A 21,653-nucleotide genomic window follows, 5' to 3' on the forward strand; every position below is an offset into this window, starting at 1 on the left:
ATTTTGCCAGAGGTGTTTAATTTCTTTCCACACGTTGTCTTTATTTTGCTCTTTTGCTATGTCCTGTAATGACGATGAAATAAAATTTTCAAATGCAACTTGCTGAATGTACATGACACTGAAATTTGCTTTGCAGAAGTTGGTTGCTACGTCTTGCTGATTGTTGCTGATAGAACGCGATAGTGCGTCTGCTATAACATTTTTTGTGCCAGGAATGTGAACAATCGTAAAATTAAATTCCTGTAAATAAAGTTCCCATCTGCTTAATCTGTCGTGAGTGAATTTAGCCGAAAGTAAGAATTGTATAGCTCTATGGTCTGTGTAGACGGTGGTATGTCTGCCATAAAGAAAGTGCCGAAAGCTCGTAAACGCCCGTGCAACACATAATGTTTCCAGTTCTGTAACGGAATAATCTCGTTCAGCAGGCGACAAGATGCGGCTTGCAAATGCGATGTTTTTAATTACTGTAGAGCCAACTTCTTCAATTTCTTGAAAAATATGTACGCCTAAAGCGGTGTTAGAACTGTCGGTCGCAATGGAAAAATTTCTGGTAAGACCTGAGTGCGATAAAAGTGGAGCATTCAACAAGGCTTGTTTCAGGTTCATGAATTCAGAATGTGCTTGCTTATCCCAGGACCAAATAGCATTTTTACCTGTTAATTGGCATAATCTAGGTGTGTCTAAAGCAGAGTGATGAATAAATTTGCGAAAAAAGTTAATTAAGCCCAAAAAACTGCGTAATTGTTTCTTTGTCGTAGGAACAGTAATGTCACGTAGAGCTTGAAGTTTTTCCGGATCAGGCGCAATGCCTTCTGCTGAAATTACGTGTCCAAGAAATTTTATAGAAGTTTTCCCAAAGTGCGATTTACTGAGATTAACTGTAAGTCCTTGTGCATGAAAAGTTTGCAACAGTTGTTCTAGAATCATATTGTGTTCAGACCAGTTAGCTTCTGCGATAAGATTGTCGTCTACGTACGTCGTAATTATGTCCTTAAGTTCTGTCGGAAGTATTGTGTTCAAACCGCGAATAAAAGCTGCAGAGGAAATAGTTGAGCCGAACGGTAATTTACAAAATTGATAAAAGTCACCAAAACAGAGAAAAGCTGTGTACTTTCTGCAATTCGGATGAAGTTGAATTTGCCAAAATCCCGATTTCAAATCTAATGTAGAATAAATAGCAGTACCGTGAAATTTCTGTAGAAGTTCTTCTAATGTCTGTGGTCGATCTGTTTCATTAATAATAATGTCATTAATGTGACGTGAATCAAGTACGAGGCGAAGTGAGCCATCTTTTTACTTAACAATATGCAGCGGGTTTATGTACGGACTAACTGCCGGTTCAATAATTCCTTGGTCGAGGATATCTTGCAATTCTTTCTTAACCTGTTCCCTATGAATATACGGAATGGTATAATGCTTGGCTTTAAATGTGTCGTGCTGTTTGACTCGAAATTCATACATAAATCCGGACATAGTACCAGGAATGTTGTCGAAAACTGGAGCTTGCTGTAGTTGCGTGCGTTCATCGTCTGTATTTGCACTGCTTTGTTTAACTTTATCAGAAATCATCTGCATTACGTCGTAGTCAGCTTCGTCTGGAGTGTTATAGTTATTTACGTACGTATCCGTGAACAATGTGGAATTACAGTCTATGCTACGTGATACGGAAATGACCTCTGTACGATTAATTGTTCGTTCTTCTGCAGATAATGAGTGCTGAAATTCTAAAGCCAATTGTACATTTTCGTCCTTCAACATTAAATAGGAATTCTGAAAATCAACCGCTGCGTCGTGTTGTACGAGAAAATTAGTACCTAAAATAACGTCTGTTGGCAATAAAGGAACAATCCAAAAATCTGAGTGATAAGTATGACCTGCAATACAAAATGATAAATGTGTCTGTAATTTAACGTCCACTCCTTTACTCGATACTGCTCCTTTTACTTTCGTTTTGCCTAATGGTAATGTGGGATAGGTATTCTCTTTGTCACACTCGTTGAAAGTTTCTTCATTTATTACTGACATAGGTGATCCGGAATCGATTACTGCTGAAAATTTCGATGAACCAATTTTAATTTCGATGACAGGATGTGAAATAATTTTTTGAACAACTGGTCTTTCCTGCAAAAGAGTGTCTCGTATGTCGACAAAAGTAATAACATTTTCGTGAATAACATTCTGCGTGTCAAAAGTAGTGCTAGCGTTGCTGGAAGATGTGACCTGTACAGTATCTAGTCAGATTCTATCTGACGTGTTATTATTATCTGGAGGATGTTGCGGCATTTCTACTATTTGAACTGTTCTATTACTTCTTCCAGACGTGTTACGCTCTGGATGATACCTACTGTCGGGTTCATTCATGAGAATATGTTCTTGTGGATAATTTTGCTGTTGGTATGACCGATTGTTGTTAGATGTATGCTGAAAAAATTGTCCTCATTATTTTTACGTCTGTCGTAATAGTCATTCCTATACGGTGCATTGCGATAGGAATTGAAATACTGTGTTTTCTGTACGTAGTTGTTCCTTTGCTGCCGTGCGTTACTATTTGTTGTACCAGGGACTATACGTCCACGCAGCGAAACATTAAAGTTAGGTTGACCTTGTGCATTACATTGTTGGTTAGGTATGCTTACCGGCTGCCTTTGATGCTGTTGCGGAGAAAAACGTCTATCGTTACTAAAATGTGGTTCTTCTTGCTGTTAATTTTCTCGATACTGATAATCAAAATTTTGTCTGATACCAAAGTTCTGTTGGTTGTCGTTCCTAAAGCGTCTGTTACCTTTGCTATTGAAATTACGTGATTGACCGTAATTACTGTAAGTCTGTTGGCCTTGGTTGTTATGTGAAAAATTTCTGTTTATGAAGGAATAATCTGATCGCTGCACTTCTAAAAGCTGCAGCAGATCCCTGAATGCCGAAATTTTTTCTTTTTGCTGACCTGTTAAAAGTGACACTCTTAATGATCGTGGCAATTTAGAAATGCATAATTGAATGAGTGCAGATTCACTATATGGTTCAGTTAAGTACTGGTTTTGTTGGACCATATGCTCAAAAAATTGCGTCACACTGGGAAAATTGGAGTTCTCATAATTTGGCAAACTAATTAGTTGATCTTTAACTCCGCGCTGTGTCGTCTTCGACCAGTACGCTGACAGAAAAGCATTCTGAAATTCTTCTACCGAGTAACATTGCCTCCCGATCGGTCTCATACGAGTTGCCGGCTCGCCTTCCAAAAAACTGCAAATAAATTCAAGTTTGTGCGTTACGGGCCAAGTCGGTGGAAAAGCAAAGCTAAATTGTTGTATCCAATCCAGGGGGTGAATCTGTGTTCTATCGTTTTTAAATACTTTAAATTTTCTCACTGACTGAAAATGTTTGTAATCAAAACTATCGTCTCTGTATGACGCAACAGGTTCATGATTGTATGAGAATCTATTGAACTGTGGTTGTTCGGAATCTAAGTCCCGTACTCTCTTTTGATTACCCAAATTATACGCGCTGCGTGAGTCTGACAAATGTTCGCAAAGTGGCATCTGCAGTGATGTGTTATTAACTGAAATATTTTTCATCTCTGTTACTTCTTCCTGTAAACACGAAAATTTTCTACGCAACGTGTTATTAGACGAATCGATCTCATTAATTGTCTGCTGCAGATTTTGAAATTCAGGTGTTTGATTAAATGAAACCAGTGAGGTATCGTCTGATTTGCTGTCATTATTACTTTCAATAACATCAATACGACTGGCCAATTCATCACATTTTTCAGTCAGTATTTTTACCCGATCATCGGTTTTAGTATCAGAGGCATTAATCTGTTTTTACAATTTACGTGTAGTTTCGTTCACTTTTTTAACGTCAGCTTTGACGACATCGGAATCCTGTGTTAGTTCTAATTGTTCGAGTCTGTCGGTCGCTGTTTGAAAATCTGTTGTGTATGTATCTGTTTTCGATTTAAGATCGGAAATTTCGTCACGTAATTCTGTGTTCGACTGTTTGATGGTATTAATTTCGTCGGACACTGTAGCAATATTGTTGTCTACTTATGTCTTTGCTTTCGCGAACAATTTACGTTTGTCTTCCTGTCTCTGTGCAGTGATTGTTTCCATGACTTGACGTTTTACTTTATTTTGATCCTGAATAAATTTGCGGAAACGCGTATCACTGTTTTGTATGTGGTGATTAAAACGTTCGTCAATCTGAGTGTTTTGTTGGTCGAATTTCGCGTCAATCCTTTTATCCATTGTGCGCGAAAGTTCTGCTGTCATTGCTTTAAACTCGTCACGTAATTGTGTAGCTTTTTCAGAGCATTGTTTAGCGACTCCGCTAATTTCGTCTCTAAGTGTTTCTGTTGCAGCTGTTTGCATTTCCCTTAATTCCTGAGCAACAGACCTAATTTCTTCGCTACTTTTTCTTGAACAAGCCTCAATTTCCTCGCGTAACTGTTCCTTAGTATCATGACACTGCGCGGCAACGGTTGTAATCTGCTCGCTAAGCTGTCTGGAATTGTTGTCTAATTTTTCATTAAGGCTATCATGTTTTTCATTAAGCTGTTTGATCTGTTCACTAAGCTGTCTGGAATTGTTGTCTAATTTTTCATTAAGCTTGTCTTGTTTTTCACTCTGTTGTCTGAAATTTTCTTTAAATTGTTTGTTATCTTCATTAAGGTTGTCTAATTTTTTATTAAAGTGTTGTTTAAGATTTTCACTCTGTTATTGTAGCAATTTTGCTATAATTTGTTCCAAGTCAAAATTAGCATTTCTATTCTCTGTGCTGTTTAGTGCCATACCTGCGATTGTCGCGTTCTGTGTGACCATTTGGTCATTCTGTAATTTACAAAATTGTTTGCCAGTCAAATTTACACTGTCGGTCACTATTTCGGAATTAAATAAATCCATCCTACTTTGTGTATCCTGTTCATTTTCATTAGACACATTTGTCTGTTCATCACGTGAATCTAGTAAACCGGTTGTGTTAAGCTGGGCAGCGCTCATGACAATAGAGCGCCCCGCGTCATCAATTGTCGTCAAACCAACAGAGGAGACAATTGAGTTCGTTTGTTCATCATTAAGATAAAAATCATCATTAGTGGTTGGAACGCACTGATTGTTAGTGAACGCAGGATTGTCATCATTACACTGCGTGTCACAAGTACTATCGGTGAAGTTGTTTAAGTCGGTAATTTCATTCATAATATCTCGCGATACACTATTCACAGTCTTCGGCGGCATTTTTACAATAGTCACAATTATTCACAAAACAAATAAGCACAATGCAAAAACAACACACAAATACAACAGAGAGCAACGAATTGCCGATGATCTGTGGAAGAAAATCACAAAATTAGTAAAAGCGTTGCGCCAAATGCTAATTATATTTAAGCAAATAAGAGCAGATATCTGACTATTTCTTAGAAGATTCCCAAAGAAATACGATCCTGGCCGGATGTCGCCAAGTGTAACCTCCCCACAAAATTGTAAAAATATTCTTATTCAAATGATAATGGACATAGAGCTAAGTGTAACCTCCCAGCAATGGAATTTAATGACAATGACAATAAATGAAAAATAGCAATCTGAGCCATGTGTAAGCTCCCCACAAAAATGAAAGTCAATTCAATAAAAATGAAATCTCAGTGACAATGAAAACGCAAATAGACCGAAATGTCGATCTTAGGCCCTGTTCTTACCTCAGTAAAATTGCATCTGCTCTTATTTTTCGCCATAACTTGGAGGAAATGCATCGCAAAAATTCTTTGAACTTAAGTAAATTTTTTCTTTAAGGAAATGCATGGGAAACTTTCTTTCAATAAAATGTTTGTTTTGTTAAAATGCTTGGTTTGAAAACAAAATTATTATTGGGGCGATTCTTGAACAAATTAATTACACTTAAGATGCATTACATTATCAGATGAGCGCAATGCTGCTTCATTACCTTATTTAAAAAATATACCTCGTCCTGAATCTTGACCAGAGCCCCATGTCGACGCCCGCCGACTCCTCACACGCAACTCCCACTGTCTCTCGCGCGCTACTACATGCTCTCGCGACTCGCTACGTACAACTGAACTCTCTCGCAACTCGACCGCAACTGCACCTGCCGACTCCCTACATGCAACTGCACTCTCGCGCGGTCAAGCGCAGACTAGCAACGATAAATAACTCTCTGGTCTGAGATTCTGTCGTGCCTCGCCATCGCTGTACTAAATACATACGCGTTTCACCTATTCGTCATTTTGCAACTCGGCATCTTCGCCTGAAGACGATCAGAACGGAAATCGTCGAAACGTTGCGACAACAGGGCGCCACGACTCAGGTTATAACCTGAGAAGATTTCATCAACGTAATTAGCTCATAAATCCTGCATTTGCTCATAAAACAAAGGTAGTTAAACGTGTTTACATGTTACTTCCACTCAATGGAATATCGTGGAATTACTGGCTGTTTACAGTGACGTACTGAGCTGTAAATGGTAGTTTAATAATCGTTTTTCGTAACACAAATTATTTTTTAAAATTGTTGGAAGGGTGTCAAAAGATTGTCACCTTACAGCCAACAGGACGTAGTATTCGTCAATAGTGCTACCTTTCAAACTGTCGCCACTACGTCGCTAGCGCATTTACTCGTAGAACAGTAGTATACACTCCCCTTTCTCTGGAACTCACCTATCAAAATTCACGAAAGATGGGTGTATATGGAGGGAGATGTCTGCTTTTAGTGCCACACATCTATCCATATGTTTATGGGTATAGTCGAAACACTAGAGAAACCGATCGAGATGGAGTTGCGGCTAGCACAAGGTACTCGCGTTCGGAATGAGAGGGCTGCTCATCCCTGTCCGGCTATTTAATTTTTTTTTCGTTATTTCACCCTGAGTCGATTAAGGTGAATGCTGGAATACTTCCTTTGAAAACCCCACAGCCCATTTCCTCCCCAGTCGCTGTCCATTACTCTGGTACCGATCGCCGCGGGTTTCGAATCCGTGCCAGACGGCACAGATCTCGATTACCACCAGAGATCTCTCCAGCCGTCGCGCTGTAAGCCGTGGCTGCGCGCGCGCTCCAGCCTCGCGTATAATGTGAGGGCGCCACGGTGGAGCACGTGGCCCCAGTGACCAATAGCGACGTACTCTATCATGTATCGAAGCTCCTGCCTCTCGCTGAGCAGGCAGTCTGATATTCGCGTTAGTCTCTCGACATCTCGCCTACAGACAGCGTGTTTCCATTACTTTGTTTCCGTGTACGAGTGGGCGTTGTGGATTCGTGAGGTTTCGCTTGTGACCCCGTTGCTATTTGCGTGTTGTTGTTCGTTAGGTCTTTCTCGGTCGTTCGTCGTTGTTGGTGTCCGTCCTTCCCCGTTCATTTTGTTTGTTGGCGGGCCACTCCCGTTCGGTCCAGCCACGCTTTCGTTCTCGGCAACCCCGCGACCGTTCCAGTCGCGGTTACAACAATTACGATCTTGACTTCTGTTGCTAGTGAACCCGTCATCGACGGAACATTAATCAATAATATTTCTTTTGAAAGCTACAAGACCGGTCAAGATCGAAGGAAGGCAGTGCTACCAGAAAGTAAAGCATCAGAATATCCATTGATCGACTGTGGAGCACTAAAATCAGTCTGACATGTAAATCTAGAGTAAGGCAAAAAGCACTTCAATGGCGGCTTCAACGAATTGATGTACTTTTCGCAGAAACCACTAAGATAATCGTCAGTAAGAGAATATATCTGTTTAAAAAAACTAACAATAGGAATTAACAATGTGTGCCTTCCCATTAAATAAAGAGCAAGATATACACAATCCAGTCACATTAATGAGACCACCGCCTACGCTCGATGTCAACGTGCAGTAACCACTCGCAGACAGAAAGAGGCAGTGCTGCATTGGAGAGTATAATAAAGCGTGTCGGGAGGACGCAGAAAACAGTGCAGTCTTAATAGGAAAGAGGAAACGGAGCGACTTATCTGACTTCTAAAAGGGCATGTTTATTGGGTTTCGGACCATGGGGTGAAGCTTTCCGGATCGGTTAAATTTGTAAACTGTTCGCTTGCCGCCGATGTTAAAGCATACTACGCATGGCAAAATAGTGCTATCCAAAATTAGTGAAGAGGGAACTCTGGTGTACCACGTGCCATAGACGGCAGGGGTGAACGATGGTTCTAGGCGCTTCAGTCCGGAACCGCGCGACTGCTATGGTCGCAGGTTCGAATCCTGCATCGGGCATGGATGTTTGTGATGTCCTTGGGTTAGTTAGGTTTAAGTAGCTCTAAGTTCTAGGTGACTGATGTTCAGAGTCATTTGAACCATTTGAAGGACTTCTGCGGAGATGTGTATGTTCGACTAGATGTGCAGCTGTTTAGCAGTTCACCTCCCAGATGAGCCAAGGTACCACCAACAGCGTCTTTTTAATGACTGTTGAACCAACATTGCTGCTTAAGGGCATCTTCAGCAGGCGTCTCGTTCACGCACACATGCTGACTGCTGTTCGTAGGCGACGAAGGCTGGAATCTGCACGCCATTACCGCGACTGGACGTCCATCGAGTGGGGACAGATGGTGTTTTCAGATGAATCTCGTTTTGTGCTCCATCGGACAGTTGGTCTTTGTCATGTACGGCCCTGCAACAATCGTCGGCGTGGTCTAGGTCGGAGTGGGAAGCATTATGGTGTGAGGAATAATTTCGTGGTGTTCCCTTGATGATCCCGTCATTCTGAAAGGCACAATAGAACCACACGAGTGTGTATCTATCCTTGGGGACCGTGACACCCCCCCCCCCTACATGCAGTTAATTTTTCTTCTGGCACGATGACATCCACCAGCAAGAGAGTGCAACGTATCACACAGCTCGCAATGTACGTGCGTAGTTCAAAGAGCCCTCGGATGAGTTTGCCGTACTCCCTTAGCCAACGAGCCCCCAGGACTTGAATCCAGTCGAGAATCTATGGGATCACGTAGATCGGGCTGTTGGCGCCATGGCCCCTCAACTGTGAAACCTAGTGCAGCTGATCACGACACTGGAGTCGGCATGGCTGCACATTCCTGTCGGTACCTCCCAGAACCTCATGACTCTCTCCTGCACGTCCGCGCTGCAAAAGGTGGTTATTCAGTGTTTTGACTGATGGTCATACTAATGTGACTGGGCCGTGTTGTAGTCTAATTGGGCTTTACCCTACAGTCCCACAGAGAATTTTGAACGAGGTACACAATATTTATTTACTAAGCTATCTTTCAGTTTGCCGGCCGCTGTGGGCGAGCGGTTCTGGGCGCATCAGTCCGGAACCACGCGGCTGCTACGGTCGTAGGTTCGAATCCTGCCTCAGGCACGGATGTGTGTGATGTCCTTAGGTTAGTCAGGTTTACGTTGTTCTAAGTCTAGGGGACTGATGACCTCAGATGTTAAGTCCTATGGCGCTTAGAGCCATTTGAATCATCTTTCAGTTTATATTCACACGAGGAATTAACCAAGGATAGACAGGTTAAATCCTTTTAACTGGGGAATTGAAATCTAATTCGTGTGATACCGAGAATCAGAAAGCCTGAAGCAGTGTGAGTGATCGAGCTGAAGATGTTCATTGAATTTTATTTCTTCACAGGACGGCGACATGCACAGATTCATGACGGATCGGCCGTCTATGGTGAAGGAAGCGTTCCAGCGAGATGAGCGCTTCCGCCAGAGGATCAGCCAGGCCCTGGACGACCTAGTCGAGGTCTGCATCCTCCCTCGCATCCAAGATCGGCAGAGATGAATGCGCGTGAAGGCAGCGGCGTACCTTTGCCTGGATGGCTTTCCTTCGGCGATGCGTTGAAAGATACGGAATTCCCGCACAGACCTGGCAGGAAAGCAAGAGCGATCTAAGTACTTGTAAGAGATTATTTTAAGCAACTTTGAAATGTGTAAATAAAAAAATATATTTTTGAAACTTGAGTGTTGCTTTATTACCATTTTCTTCTATATAGTGACATCGCTTCTTATTATTAGCTATTCAACGTGACATTTGATCGCGAACACCAACTTACATTAAAGTTTTTATACAAAATACATTAAATGATGAAAAGCCTGAGATTTTCATCTCTCTGTTCAACACTTTCCCGAGAAACCACCGTTTTGTAGCAACATCGACGTCCGCCTCCGCAGCGCAGCGGTAGCGTTACCATATACCACACAGGAGAGCCCGAGTTCGATTCCCGGCATGGGGCTGGGTGTTGTGCGTTCTTCACTATCATTTTCATCATTACTGACGCGCATGTCACTGAACTGGCGTCAACTAAAAAGATTTGCAATACGGCGGCCAAACTCCGAAGAGGATATACCGGCCAATAAATGCCATACGATCATTTCATTTCATCAACATCACTTAAATGTGAAAGTAGTAATTTTGGGACAGCAACATCTATGAGCTCATGTCATTAGAGATATGAATATTGTAGGGTGAACCACATGCAGTACCATTTGGGTTCGGTAATGACAGCTACCTTAGTTGAGCTCGATTCAAACCGATGTGCCATGTGTGAAAATTAGACTGATACATTCTCCGCTCCCTATCTGTCATTATGTTTCCACAGATATAATGACCACTGGTTGCTCTCGCTGCTACGAAACACAGGGTGTGAGTAAAATAATACTATACGATCTGGGATGCTTTTCTTGGAACAAAATGTGGAATACTTGTCCGAAAACTCGCCTAACATTTGAGACAAGCGATTGGTATGTACGAGGGTGAGTCAAATGAAAACCTTAAATACTTTTTTTAAATATTATTTATTGTGCCGAAGTGGTACAAAGCTGTATCACTTTTAAACATAATCTCCCCCATGCTCAAAGCAAGTCCTCCAGCACTTACAAAGTGCATAAATTCCTCTAGAAAAAAATTCTTTTGGTAGTCCGCGCAACCACTCATGCACCGCGTGGCCAACCTCTTCATCAGGATGGAACTTATTTCCTCCCATTGCATCTTTGAGTGGTCCAAACATATGGAAATCACTTGGGGCAAGGTGTGGTGAGTATGCTGGATGAGGAAGACACTCAAAATGTAGGTCCGTGATTGTTGCAACTGTTTTACGGGCTGTACGGGGCCTTGCATTGTCATGATGCAAAAGGACACCTGCTGACAGCAATCCACGTCGCTTTGATTTGATTGCAGGCCGCAGATGATTTTTAGGAGATCTGTGCATGATACACTGGTGACAGTTGTCTCTCTAGGCATGTAATGCTCCAAATTGACGCCTTTTTCGTCCCAAAAGAGAGTCAGCACAATCTTCCCTGCTGATGGTTCTGTTCGAAACTTCTTTGGTTTTGGTGATGATTAATGGCGCCATTCCTTGCTCGGTCTATTCGTTTCCGGTTGGTGGAAGTGAACCCAGGTTTCGTACCCAGTAACAATTCTTGCAAGGAAGCCATCACCTTCTCGTTCAAATAGCCGAAGAAGTTCTTCGCAAGCATCAACATGTCATTCTCACATTTCAGGAATCAGCTGCCGTAGCACCCATCTTGCAGACACTTTGTGAAAGGTCGGCCGTGGTGGCCGAGCGGTTCTAGGCGCTTCAGTCTGGAACCGTGCGACTGCTACGGTCGCAGGTTCGCATCCTGCCTCGGGCATGGATGTGTGTAATGTCCTTAGGTTAGTTAGGTTTAAGTAGTTCTAAGTTCTAGGGGACTGATGACCTCAGATGTTAAGTCCCGTAGTGCTCAGAGTCATTTGAACCATTTGAACACTTTGTGAAACTGGAGATCATCATGCACAATGTGGTGTGCTGGCCCATGACTAATCTATAAACTTGCTGCAATGTCATTCAGTGTCACTCGGCGTTTATCCTTCTCTATGGCTTCAACTGCTGCAATGTTCTGTGGAGTCATCGTGATGATCATTTCTCACTATGTAGGTGGGTACCAACAGAATGTTTTTGCAATCGGAGGAGAAAACTGGTGACTGAAATTTTATGAGAACCAGTCGCAAAGAAAAACGCCTTTGTTTTAATGATTGACACTCCAATTCACGTATCATGTCTGTGGCACTATCTCCCCGAATTCGCGATAACACAAAACGAGCTGCCTTCTCTGTAGTTTTCGATGTCATCCGTCAGTCCCGTTTGATGCGGATCCCCCATCGTATAGCAGTACTCCAGAATAGGGCGGACAAGCGTGGTGTAAGTAGTCTCTTTAGAAGACCTGTTTCACCTTCTAAGTGTTCTGCCAGTGAATCCCAGTCTTTGGTTGGCTCTACCCACAACATTATTTATGTGATCGTTCCCATTTAGGGTATTTGTAATTGTAATCCCTAAGTATTTAGTTGATTTTACAGCCTTCAGATTTGTATGACATCGAGTAATCGAAATTTTACGGATTTCTTTTAGTACCCATGTGAATAACTTCACACTTTTCTTTATTCAGGGTCAATTGCCACTTTCCGCACCATACAGATATCTTATCTAAATCATTTTGCAAGTCGTCTTGGTCATCTGATGACTTTACAAGACGGTAAATGACAGCATCATCTGCAAACAGTCTAAGACGGCTACTGAGGCTGTCTCCTATGTCGTTAATATAGATCAGGAACAGTAGAGGGCCTACAACATTTCCTCGGGGAACACCGGATATTATTTCTGTTTTACTTGATGACTTTCCGTCTATTACTACGAGCTGTGACCTCTCTGACAGGAAATCACGAATCCAGCCCCACAACTGAGGCGATACTCCGTAGGCACGCACTCTGATTAGAGGGTGCTTGTGAGGAACGGTGTCGAAAGCCTTCTGGAAATCTAAAAATATGGAATCAATTTGACATCCCCTGTCGATAGCACTCATTATTTCATGAGTATTAAGAGCTAGTTGTGTTTCGCAAGAACGATATTTTCTGAATCCGTGGTGACTACGTGTCAATAAATCGTTTTCTTCGAGGTACTTCATAATGTTCGAATACAATATATGTTCCAAAACCCTATTGCAAATCGACGTCAGTGATATGGGCCTGTAATTCAACGGATTACTCCTGCTTCCCTATTTGAGCAATGGTGCGACTTGAGCGATTTTCCAGTCTTTAGGTACGGATCTTACGGTGAGTTAGAGGATGTATATAACTGCTAAATATGGAGCTATTGTATCAGCATACCCTGAGAGGAACCTGACTGGTATACAATCTGGACCGGAGGCCTTGCCTTTATTAAGTGATTTAAGCTGCTTTGCGACACCGAGGATATCTATTTCTATGTTTCTCAATTTGGCAGTTGTTCTTGATTGGAATTGAGGAATATTTACTTCGTCTTCTTTGGTGAAGGAGTTTCGGAAAATCTTATTTAATAATCTGCTTTAGTGGCACTGTCATCAGTGACTTCACCGTTGTCATCGCGCAGTGTAGGTATTGATTGCGTCTTGCCACTGTTGTGCTTTATGTATGACCAGAATCTCTTTGGGTTTTCTGCCATATTTCAAGACAGAATTTCGTTGTGAAAATTATTGAAAGCATCTCTCATTGAAGTACGCAGTATATTTCGAAATTCTGGAAAACTTTGCCGGTCTTGGAGACTTTGCGTTCTTTTAAATTTGGCATGCTTTTTTCGCTGCTTCTTCAACAGCGATCTAACCCGTTTTGTGTACCATGAGTGATCAGTACCATCACTTATTAATTTATATAGTACATATCTCTCAATTGCTGTCGATACTATCTCTCTGAAATCATTCCACATCTTTTCTACGCTTACATGATCAGATCGGAAGGAGTGAAGACTGTCTCTTAAAAAGGCGTTAATAGCATATTTATCAGCTTTTTTAAACAGATATACCTTGCGTTTCTTTTTGATGGTTGTAGGAATTACGGTATTCATCAAAGCAGCTACTGCCTTGTGGTCGCTAATTCCTATATTCGTCACGATACTCACTATTTGTCCAGGATTATTTGTTACTAAGATGTCAAGTATGCTTTCGCAAACATTTACGCTTCGAGTGGGATCATGAACTAATTGTTCAAAATAATTACCTCGTGCACTGATGGACAGGGACCGTGGAGGATTGCGGTGGAATCTTTCGTGGGTGCCGAAGTGCTATCAGCAGTCCAGGTAGCTCAATGACTGTGGTATAATGGTCGAGCAGCTCCTCATAAGCCACAAGTTTATGTAGTCAATGCTAACAAGGGAAACTCCCGATCGCACCCCCTCACATTTAGTGGTAAGATGGCCCAGTGAATAGCCAGTCAAAAACTGGACACACATCAAGCATGAAAACAATAACAAGCACGCTGTCTTCGTTGTGTGTTCACGGTGTCGAACAATGATCAAACCTCCCCTGTGACCCACTTTTTTATACAAATTTGTGAACTATCGCCGGCCAGAGTGGCCGTGCGGTTCTAGGCGCTACAGTCTGGAGCCGCGTGACCGCAACGGTCGCAGGTTCGAATCCTGCCTCGGGCATGGATGTGTGTGATGTCCTTAGGTTAGTTAGGTTTAAGTAGTTCTAAGTTCTAGGGGACTGATGACCACAGCAGATAAGTCCCATAGTGCTCAGACCCATTTGAACCATTTGTGAACTATCACTCCGGTCATTAACATGTCTGTTATTCTTCTGTGGTCTTGGAAATTGTAGCACTATGCACTGGTTATAGAATATGATTCATGAGGTAGGAATATACACTACTGGCCATCAAAATTGCTACACCAAGAAGAAATGCAGATGATAAATGGGTATTCATTGGACAAATATATTATACTAGAACTGACATGTGATTACATTTTCACGCAATTTGGGTGCACAGATCCTGAGAAATCAGTACCCAGAACAACCACCTCTGGCCGTAATAGCGGTCTTGATACGCCTGGGCATTGAGTCAAACAGAGCTTAGATGGTGTGTAAAGGTACAGCTGCCCATGCAGCTTCAACACGATACCACAGTTCATCAAGAGTAGTGACTGGCGTATTGTGACGAGCCAGTTGTTCGGACACCATTGACGTGACGCTTTCAGTTGGAACGTCCCCTTAGAAAAATTATAAATGACTGTGCTTAAACTGACACACAATATTTTTAGCGAAACGCAATCTGACTTTTAATAATCCCTACAAAAGAGTGGCCCTGACTAACATTAACCTATATGTTTCACACATCAATTACCTCACAAATATCTTCGTTACTCGAACTACTGCAATACAGCGAGCGCCACTACTGCCAGCTAAATAAAAGACTCAAACTATTGAAGGCACTAACTACTGACAGGCATAGTTAGCAAATGAAAGATTTTGATAGAGAACAAACAATGTATTTACCTTAATAGTGTTCAAAAGTCATAATATCTATATCAGTCCATGATATCCAATATTACAAATTTACTGTCTCTGTCCAGATCATCCGCTCTCAAAACTCCGCCATCTCACTCCCCACATCCACCACTGCTGGCGGCTCACTTCCAACTGCGCAACGCTACGCGCTGTTAACAGCCAACTGCCCAACACTACAATAGCAAATTCCAACAATGCCACCCAGCCACAGACTGCACACAGCACAGCCAGTGATTTTCATACAGAGCGCTAGGTGGCGGTGGCGTTTCCAATTTAATAACCTAAACTCATACAGAGCGCTAGGTGGCGGTGGCGGTGGCGTTACCAATATGAGAACCTAAACAGTCTACTTACACAGTTGGTGAGAGATCCGGAGAATGAGCTGCCAGGGCAGCAGTCGAACGCTTTCTGTATACAGAAAGGCCCGTACAGGACCTGCAACATGCGGTCTGGTCCTGCTGAATTGTAAGGTTTCACAGGTACCGAATGAAGGGTAGAGCCCCGGGTCGTATGACATCTGAAATGTAACGTCCACTGTTCAAAGAGCTGTCAATTCAAAGAAGAGGTGACCGAGACGTTTAACCAATGGCACCCCATACCATCACGCCGGGTGATACGCCATTATGGCGATGAAGAATACACGCTTCCAATGTGCGTTCACAGCGATGTCGCCAAACACGGATGCGACCATCATGATGCTGTAAACAGAACCTGGATTCATCCGAAAAAATGACGTTTTGCCATTCGTGCACCCAGGTTCGTCGTTGAGTACACCATCGCAGGGGCTCCTGTCTGTGATGCAGCGTCAAGGGTAACCGCAGCCAGGGTCTCCGAGCTGATAGTCCACGCTGCTGCAAATGTCGTCGAACTGTTCGTGCAGATGGTTGTTGTCTTGCAAACGTCCCCATCTGTTGACTCAGAGATCGAGACGTGGCTGTACGATCCGTTACAGCCATGCGGATGAGATACCTGTTATCTCGACTGCTAGTGATACGAGGCCGTTGGGATCCAGCACGGCGTTCCGTATTACCCTCCTGAACCCACCGATTCCATATTCTGCTAACAGACATTGGATCTCGACCAACGCGAGCAGCAATGTTGCGATACGATAAACCGCAATTGCGATAGGCTACAATCCGACCTTTATCAAAGTCGGAAACGTGATGGTATGCATTTCTCTCCTTACACGAGGACAACGTTTCACCAGGCAACGCCGGTCAGCTACTGTTTGTGTATGAGAAATCGGTTGGAAACTTTCATCATGTCAGCACGTTGTAGGTGTCGCCACCGGCGCCAGCTTTGTGTGAATGCTCTGAAAAGCTAATCATTTGCATATCACAGCATCTTCTTCCTGTCGGTTAAATTTCGCGTCTGTAGCACGTCATCTTCGTGGTGTAGCAATTTTAATGGCCAGTAGAGTATTACCGTCGCAAGTATGTGTGATGAATGGTGAGAGCAAGCGAGATGCCTCATAGACCTCTCACAGAAACTGGTGTGAATTATATGAGAACGAAGGAATTCAGGAGTCAAAACTTTCAAAATGGAACGCAAGAGGCATAACACACGTACTTGTCCAGAGCAAATAGGAGGTCCGTACGTCTGAAGGTCCCTTCGTTACACATTTCTGTTTCAGACAGACGCTACACCCGATACAGACACAAATTTGAGTTGGGCGTACAGATACGCCAGTTACCGGACGGACAGTTCATAATTTTGTGAAAAATAAGTGGGGTATGAGAGAGATTTGAAACCGGATCTTCCCCTTTTATAACGCTACCCCTTGTTATTATTATTTATCATTAACCAATGCGCCACTTTTTTAAAGACGTTAATCCTTTCTTTATTTTTTATCCTAACCATTTTGGTTACACGTTACCACTGAGCTTTTTTCTTCTTTTTTAAAGACAATTTATCGATGTTTGAAATAAGGAAAACATCTTTCTTTTTTCCAAAATGAAATTTTCGGTTTGCAGCAGTGTGTGCGCTGACATGAAACTTCCCGGCAGATAAAAACTGAGAGCTGGAGCGGGACTCGAACTCGGGACCTTTGCTTTTCATTGGGAAGTGCTCAACCTACTGAGCTACCCAAGCACAACTCACGACCCGTTCCCGCATTTGCCACAGCCTGAGGAATGTGTCCAGAATGACATTTTCACTCTGCAGTGGAGCGTACGCTGGTATGAAACTTCCAGGCAGGTTAAAACTGTGTGCCAGACCCAGACTCCGCAATATCCTTTCTTCCAGGAGGGTTAGTTTCGAAAGTTTCGCAGGAGAGCTTCTGTGAGGTTTGGAGTGTAGGAAACGAGATTCTTCTGGAATTGAAGCTGTGGGGTCGGGCTATCAGTCGTGCTTGGATAGCTCAGTTGGTAGAGCACATGCCCGAGGAAGGCAAAGGTCCCGAAACACTTTTTATCCTCACAATTAACCATATGAAAGGTGTTGGAAAGTTACTGATGCATATTGCATTCGAAAAGGTGGTACTGATACTAACCAGAAAATGCTGTTTTCTTATGATCTTCATGCGATACTCCTAATTGATGGTTCCCAATTCACAGGTCTGTTGTTAAAATAATGACTCTGGCCAACATTATCTAAGGTCTCTGTCGTATTAGGCGCAGGTTAGACGTATGCAATCCTATTCTGGTAGAAATAGTGTTAGTAACTGCCAACTTACGATTTCTTTGGTGCAATGATGACAGGTGCATACCATCCGCTTTTACTTCTTCAGCGATGTCTTCTTGAAGCTGTTGGTCTATAAACTCTTACATGACATTTTTCAAATGCCGTGGGAATCTATATGGTTTCTTACAGAGAGGTAACCCATTCCCAGTGGTAAAACGGTGTTCAGTTAGTGTTATTGCAGGCAATGGTCCTGGAGGTTGAAATAACTCAAAGTGTTCTTGGAGTACTCTCTAAATGTCCTCCTTATCATATCCTTCTAGACGTGATACTCTTCTCATCAGTGTGGTCCACCCTTTCGCAGCTGCTAGCCCCGAGCATTCTTCCTGCCCGACCAGCTAAAAAGGGCAAAGGTACTGTGCACCTCATGTTGGCGGGCAGCCGACTCGGCTCCTTGACCTGTGCAGTCCGTGTCCATTGCACGTTCCATTGGACATTGAACCACTCTTCAATAATATTTTTTATAAAATCAGTATCACAATACACTGTCACAGTGGTTGCATTTTTTGATAACCATGAAAAAACTAATCCAATCTTTCTGTTACCAGTTAATCTAGGGTTGAGGAATAGTTAGTTTAGATAAATGGTGAGAATGTTTCCATTTATGATTGGAAAATTCTGTAACTTCAGATCCACACCAGAAATATATGTGCCCTTTAACGTGTCTCAAGACACAAGGATTTAAAGCGATCATTTCCTAGCGAGGACGCTCAAAACTCGGATGTCTTCTGTTCCGCATGGCAGAGATTGTTGCTGAGATACTGCATGTATTTTGCTGCAACGCTCTCGTTTTGCAACATCTGATGCGTTATTTACTTAGAATAACCCATCCCCTTTCACACTATTTGTGTTAGTATCATACGTATTTTGTAGATTAGGAAATAAAATGACATTTACTTGGGCACAGTTACTTAGACATGCGTAACGCTTCCCGTTACGTGTGGCCGTGAGAGTTGCTGAGAAACTGCAAGTATTTTGCTTCACTGTTCGCCTGTTTAAACATATTATATGTCATTTCTGTAGGATAACTCATACATATTTCACAATACATATGTTTGTATCATGTGCACTTTGTAGACCAGGAAATAAAATTACAGTTACTTAGCCGTATATGCCTGATTCTGTGTGGTATGGCCGCAAGAACTGCTGAGAAACTGGAAGAATTTTGCTAAACTGTTCACCTTTAGTAACATCTGATACATCAGTTCTATAGGATAATTCATGCCCTTCAGATTATATTTATTTGTGTCATTTGTCTTGTATATATTGTGTAATCAAATTGTATCTATTCGATCCACTCACAAGCAAAAAGGAACCAGGGATAGTGAAAGTTGTAGCGCTTTCTGACATTAGAAGGAAGAGCAGTTAACGATGGTGTTGGTAGGAATATTGACATGCGAACGACAGCAAGTCGCCATTCTATTGTGCACGGCCCAATGTCAGGTCTTCCTTCCTGCTGGGCATACATGAATGCCCTCAGCCATCTGGTCGTTCTACCTGGCGAGCATACATGAATGCCCATAGTTGTCCGGGTGCTTTACCCGCTAGGGACACATGTATGCCCAAAGCTGAGGTAGGGTTAAATTGACAGTCATGGCATCGAACAGATTAACGTGAAATTTCTATCTTATTCATATTCAGTCAATACTCCTGAGTTGGCTATCAGAGTGATTCGTGATAGGAGCACCTGCTCAGAAGTAAAGTGCTGTCTGGCACAACTGTGCTTCTAACAATTTCACTTTCATAGGGCGATCTAAATTATGTACAACATTTCTTCCTTCTCCCTGTAAAATATTGTGCTTTATCCTGTAAAACATTTTGGTGTATCTAAACCTTTCTTTCAGGCAAAAACTCTACTATACACACAGAATTACACGCACATTATTATATATGTTTGACGATGCTGACGCTGATTCTGTGTTTAGCATATGACGATGCGACTATAGCTCTACTGTATCAGGACATGTTTTTATGAAACAGGTGGCTTCCAGTAGTGGCTCTGAGCACCATGGGACTTAACATCTATGGTCATCAGTCCCCCAGAACTTAGAACTACTTAAACCTAACTAACCTAAGGACAGCACACAACACCCAGCCATCACGAGGCAGAGAAAATCCCTGACCCCGCCGGAAATCGAACCCGGGAACCTGGGCGTGGGAAGCGAGAACGTTACCGCACGACCACGAGATGCGGGCAGAAACAGGTATGTCTCATCATATTTAAAGCGCACAAATGCACTTGCATGTAAGTAATACTTTTCATCATTTTCTATTTTATTGTTTTAAGCTGTAGGCAGTGTGCTAGTTGTATTTGTGTTTTTCCCATATTTTTCTGCAGATCTGAAGATGATCGTTACAGACCGAAACCGGTAGTCTGAAGAAATAAAACATATTTGACCATGGACTTGAAGTAAGGAATATTTATTTGTCTATGCGTCAACAATGCCGTCTAAGACATAGTATTCATCGAGCAACAATTCACTACGATTGCGGTTAACTCGTCCCTAGTGAATAACAGGTGAACTGCTCATCATCTCGTGATACTTATAAATCACAGGTCGTGGATTTAAGTCACTACCTGACCCCTAGAGTCAAGTGTCACACGTGCACACAAATAACCCAAGAATAATAAATTGCCGTTGTCTTATTTGTAGTGGATCAAAATATTGTGCACATCAGTTCAGAATTTTACGCCACTGGAATCTGTATTTCACTAGGTTAAGATAATAAATTATGTTGTAACTGCGACCAGGACTGTCGCGGGGTAGCAAAGACGAAAGGCGCGGCGGGACACGCGGAGAGGCCCGCGAACAACAACACAACGGAAGAGGACGGAACGAATACAAGAAGACCGAACCTGCGGAAAGAAACTCATACACGAACCAGGAAGTAAGTAGTCTAGTACAAAGCGAGGTGTAACCCGACGTAAGCGAGATTAGACTGACTGACTGAGCTTTTTTTTTCTTTATTGTTAATTTCACACCTGATACAGGTAGGCCAGCAGTGGCATATTACGCCGCTCTTCGGCCACAGATAAAACTAATGATACAAAGAAGACAATCGCAGAACAGACAGGGTGGATATATAGACGTAGACATACAAAATTAAAACATACGGAGCCGTTCACGGGCGCAGAGTCCAAGATAAGAACGTTCAGGCACGTGGACACACACAGAGATGATAGATGGCACACGCGAACGTTGGAGCACAAACGAATAAACACTGGAACACTTGAGCACGAATACGACGCCACACACAAACACTAGGCGATGATCTCCGGCTCGCGAATGTCATCTTAACGTGTGCGAGTCTGGGGATCTGCCAAGAGGGGAAGAAGGGGGTGGGGGAGGGAGAGGGGAGAGCAAAGATGCCAATGGCAGAGGAGATGGTAGGAGGAATGGAGGTATGTGGAGGTATGAGTGTAGGGGAAGCCCGGGGGAGGAGTGGGGAGAAAGGGAGGAGGGAGGGAAGGGGGAGAGAAGGGAGAGAGGGTGCCCATAGGAACATACACAGGAAGAGGGAGGGAGGATCCTCGTTGGTAGGAGGGTTAGGTGGAGGGGAGGAGGGAATCATCAGGGAGGGGGAGCTGGCGGAAGCCACCTTGGGAGAGGGTATGGAGAGTGGAGAGATGGAGAGCAGGTGGGACATGGAAGTACAGGCGCGGTAGCAGACGGGGGCGGGAAAGGATGGGAGAGACCAGCGGGTGAGGAGGATCGAGTT

At 42.9% G+C, this 21,653-nt stretch overlaps 1 protein-coding gene across 1 annotated transcript in view; it reads left to right on the forward strand.

Moving 5' to 3' along the window:
• LOC126455694 (uncharacterized) overlaps positions 1-9,915 on the forward strand; it is a 65,177-nt gene extending 55,262 nt beyond the window's left edge. The window contains exon 3 of the mRNA XM_050091461.1: positions 9,589-9,915. Coding sequence (XP_049947418.1) covers positions 9,589-9,741 — 153 coding nt within the window. The 3' untranslated portion in view covers positions 9,742-9,915. The remainder of the gene's footprint in view (positions 1-9,588) is intronic.
• Positions 9,916-21,653: the final 11,738 nt, after the last annotated feature.

This window comes from Schistocerca serialis, chromosome 2 (assembly GCF_023864345.2).
Source record: "Schistocerca serialis cubense isolate TAMUIC-IGC-003099 chromosome 2, iqSchSeri2.2, whole genome shotgun sequence".
Lineage (NCBI taxonomy): Eukaryota > Metazoa > Arthropoda > Insecta > Orthoptera > Acrididae > Schistocerca > Schistocerca serialis.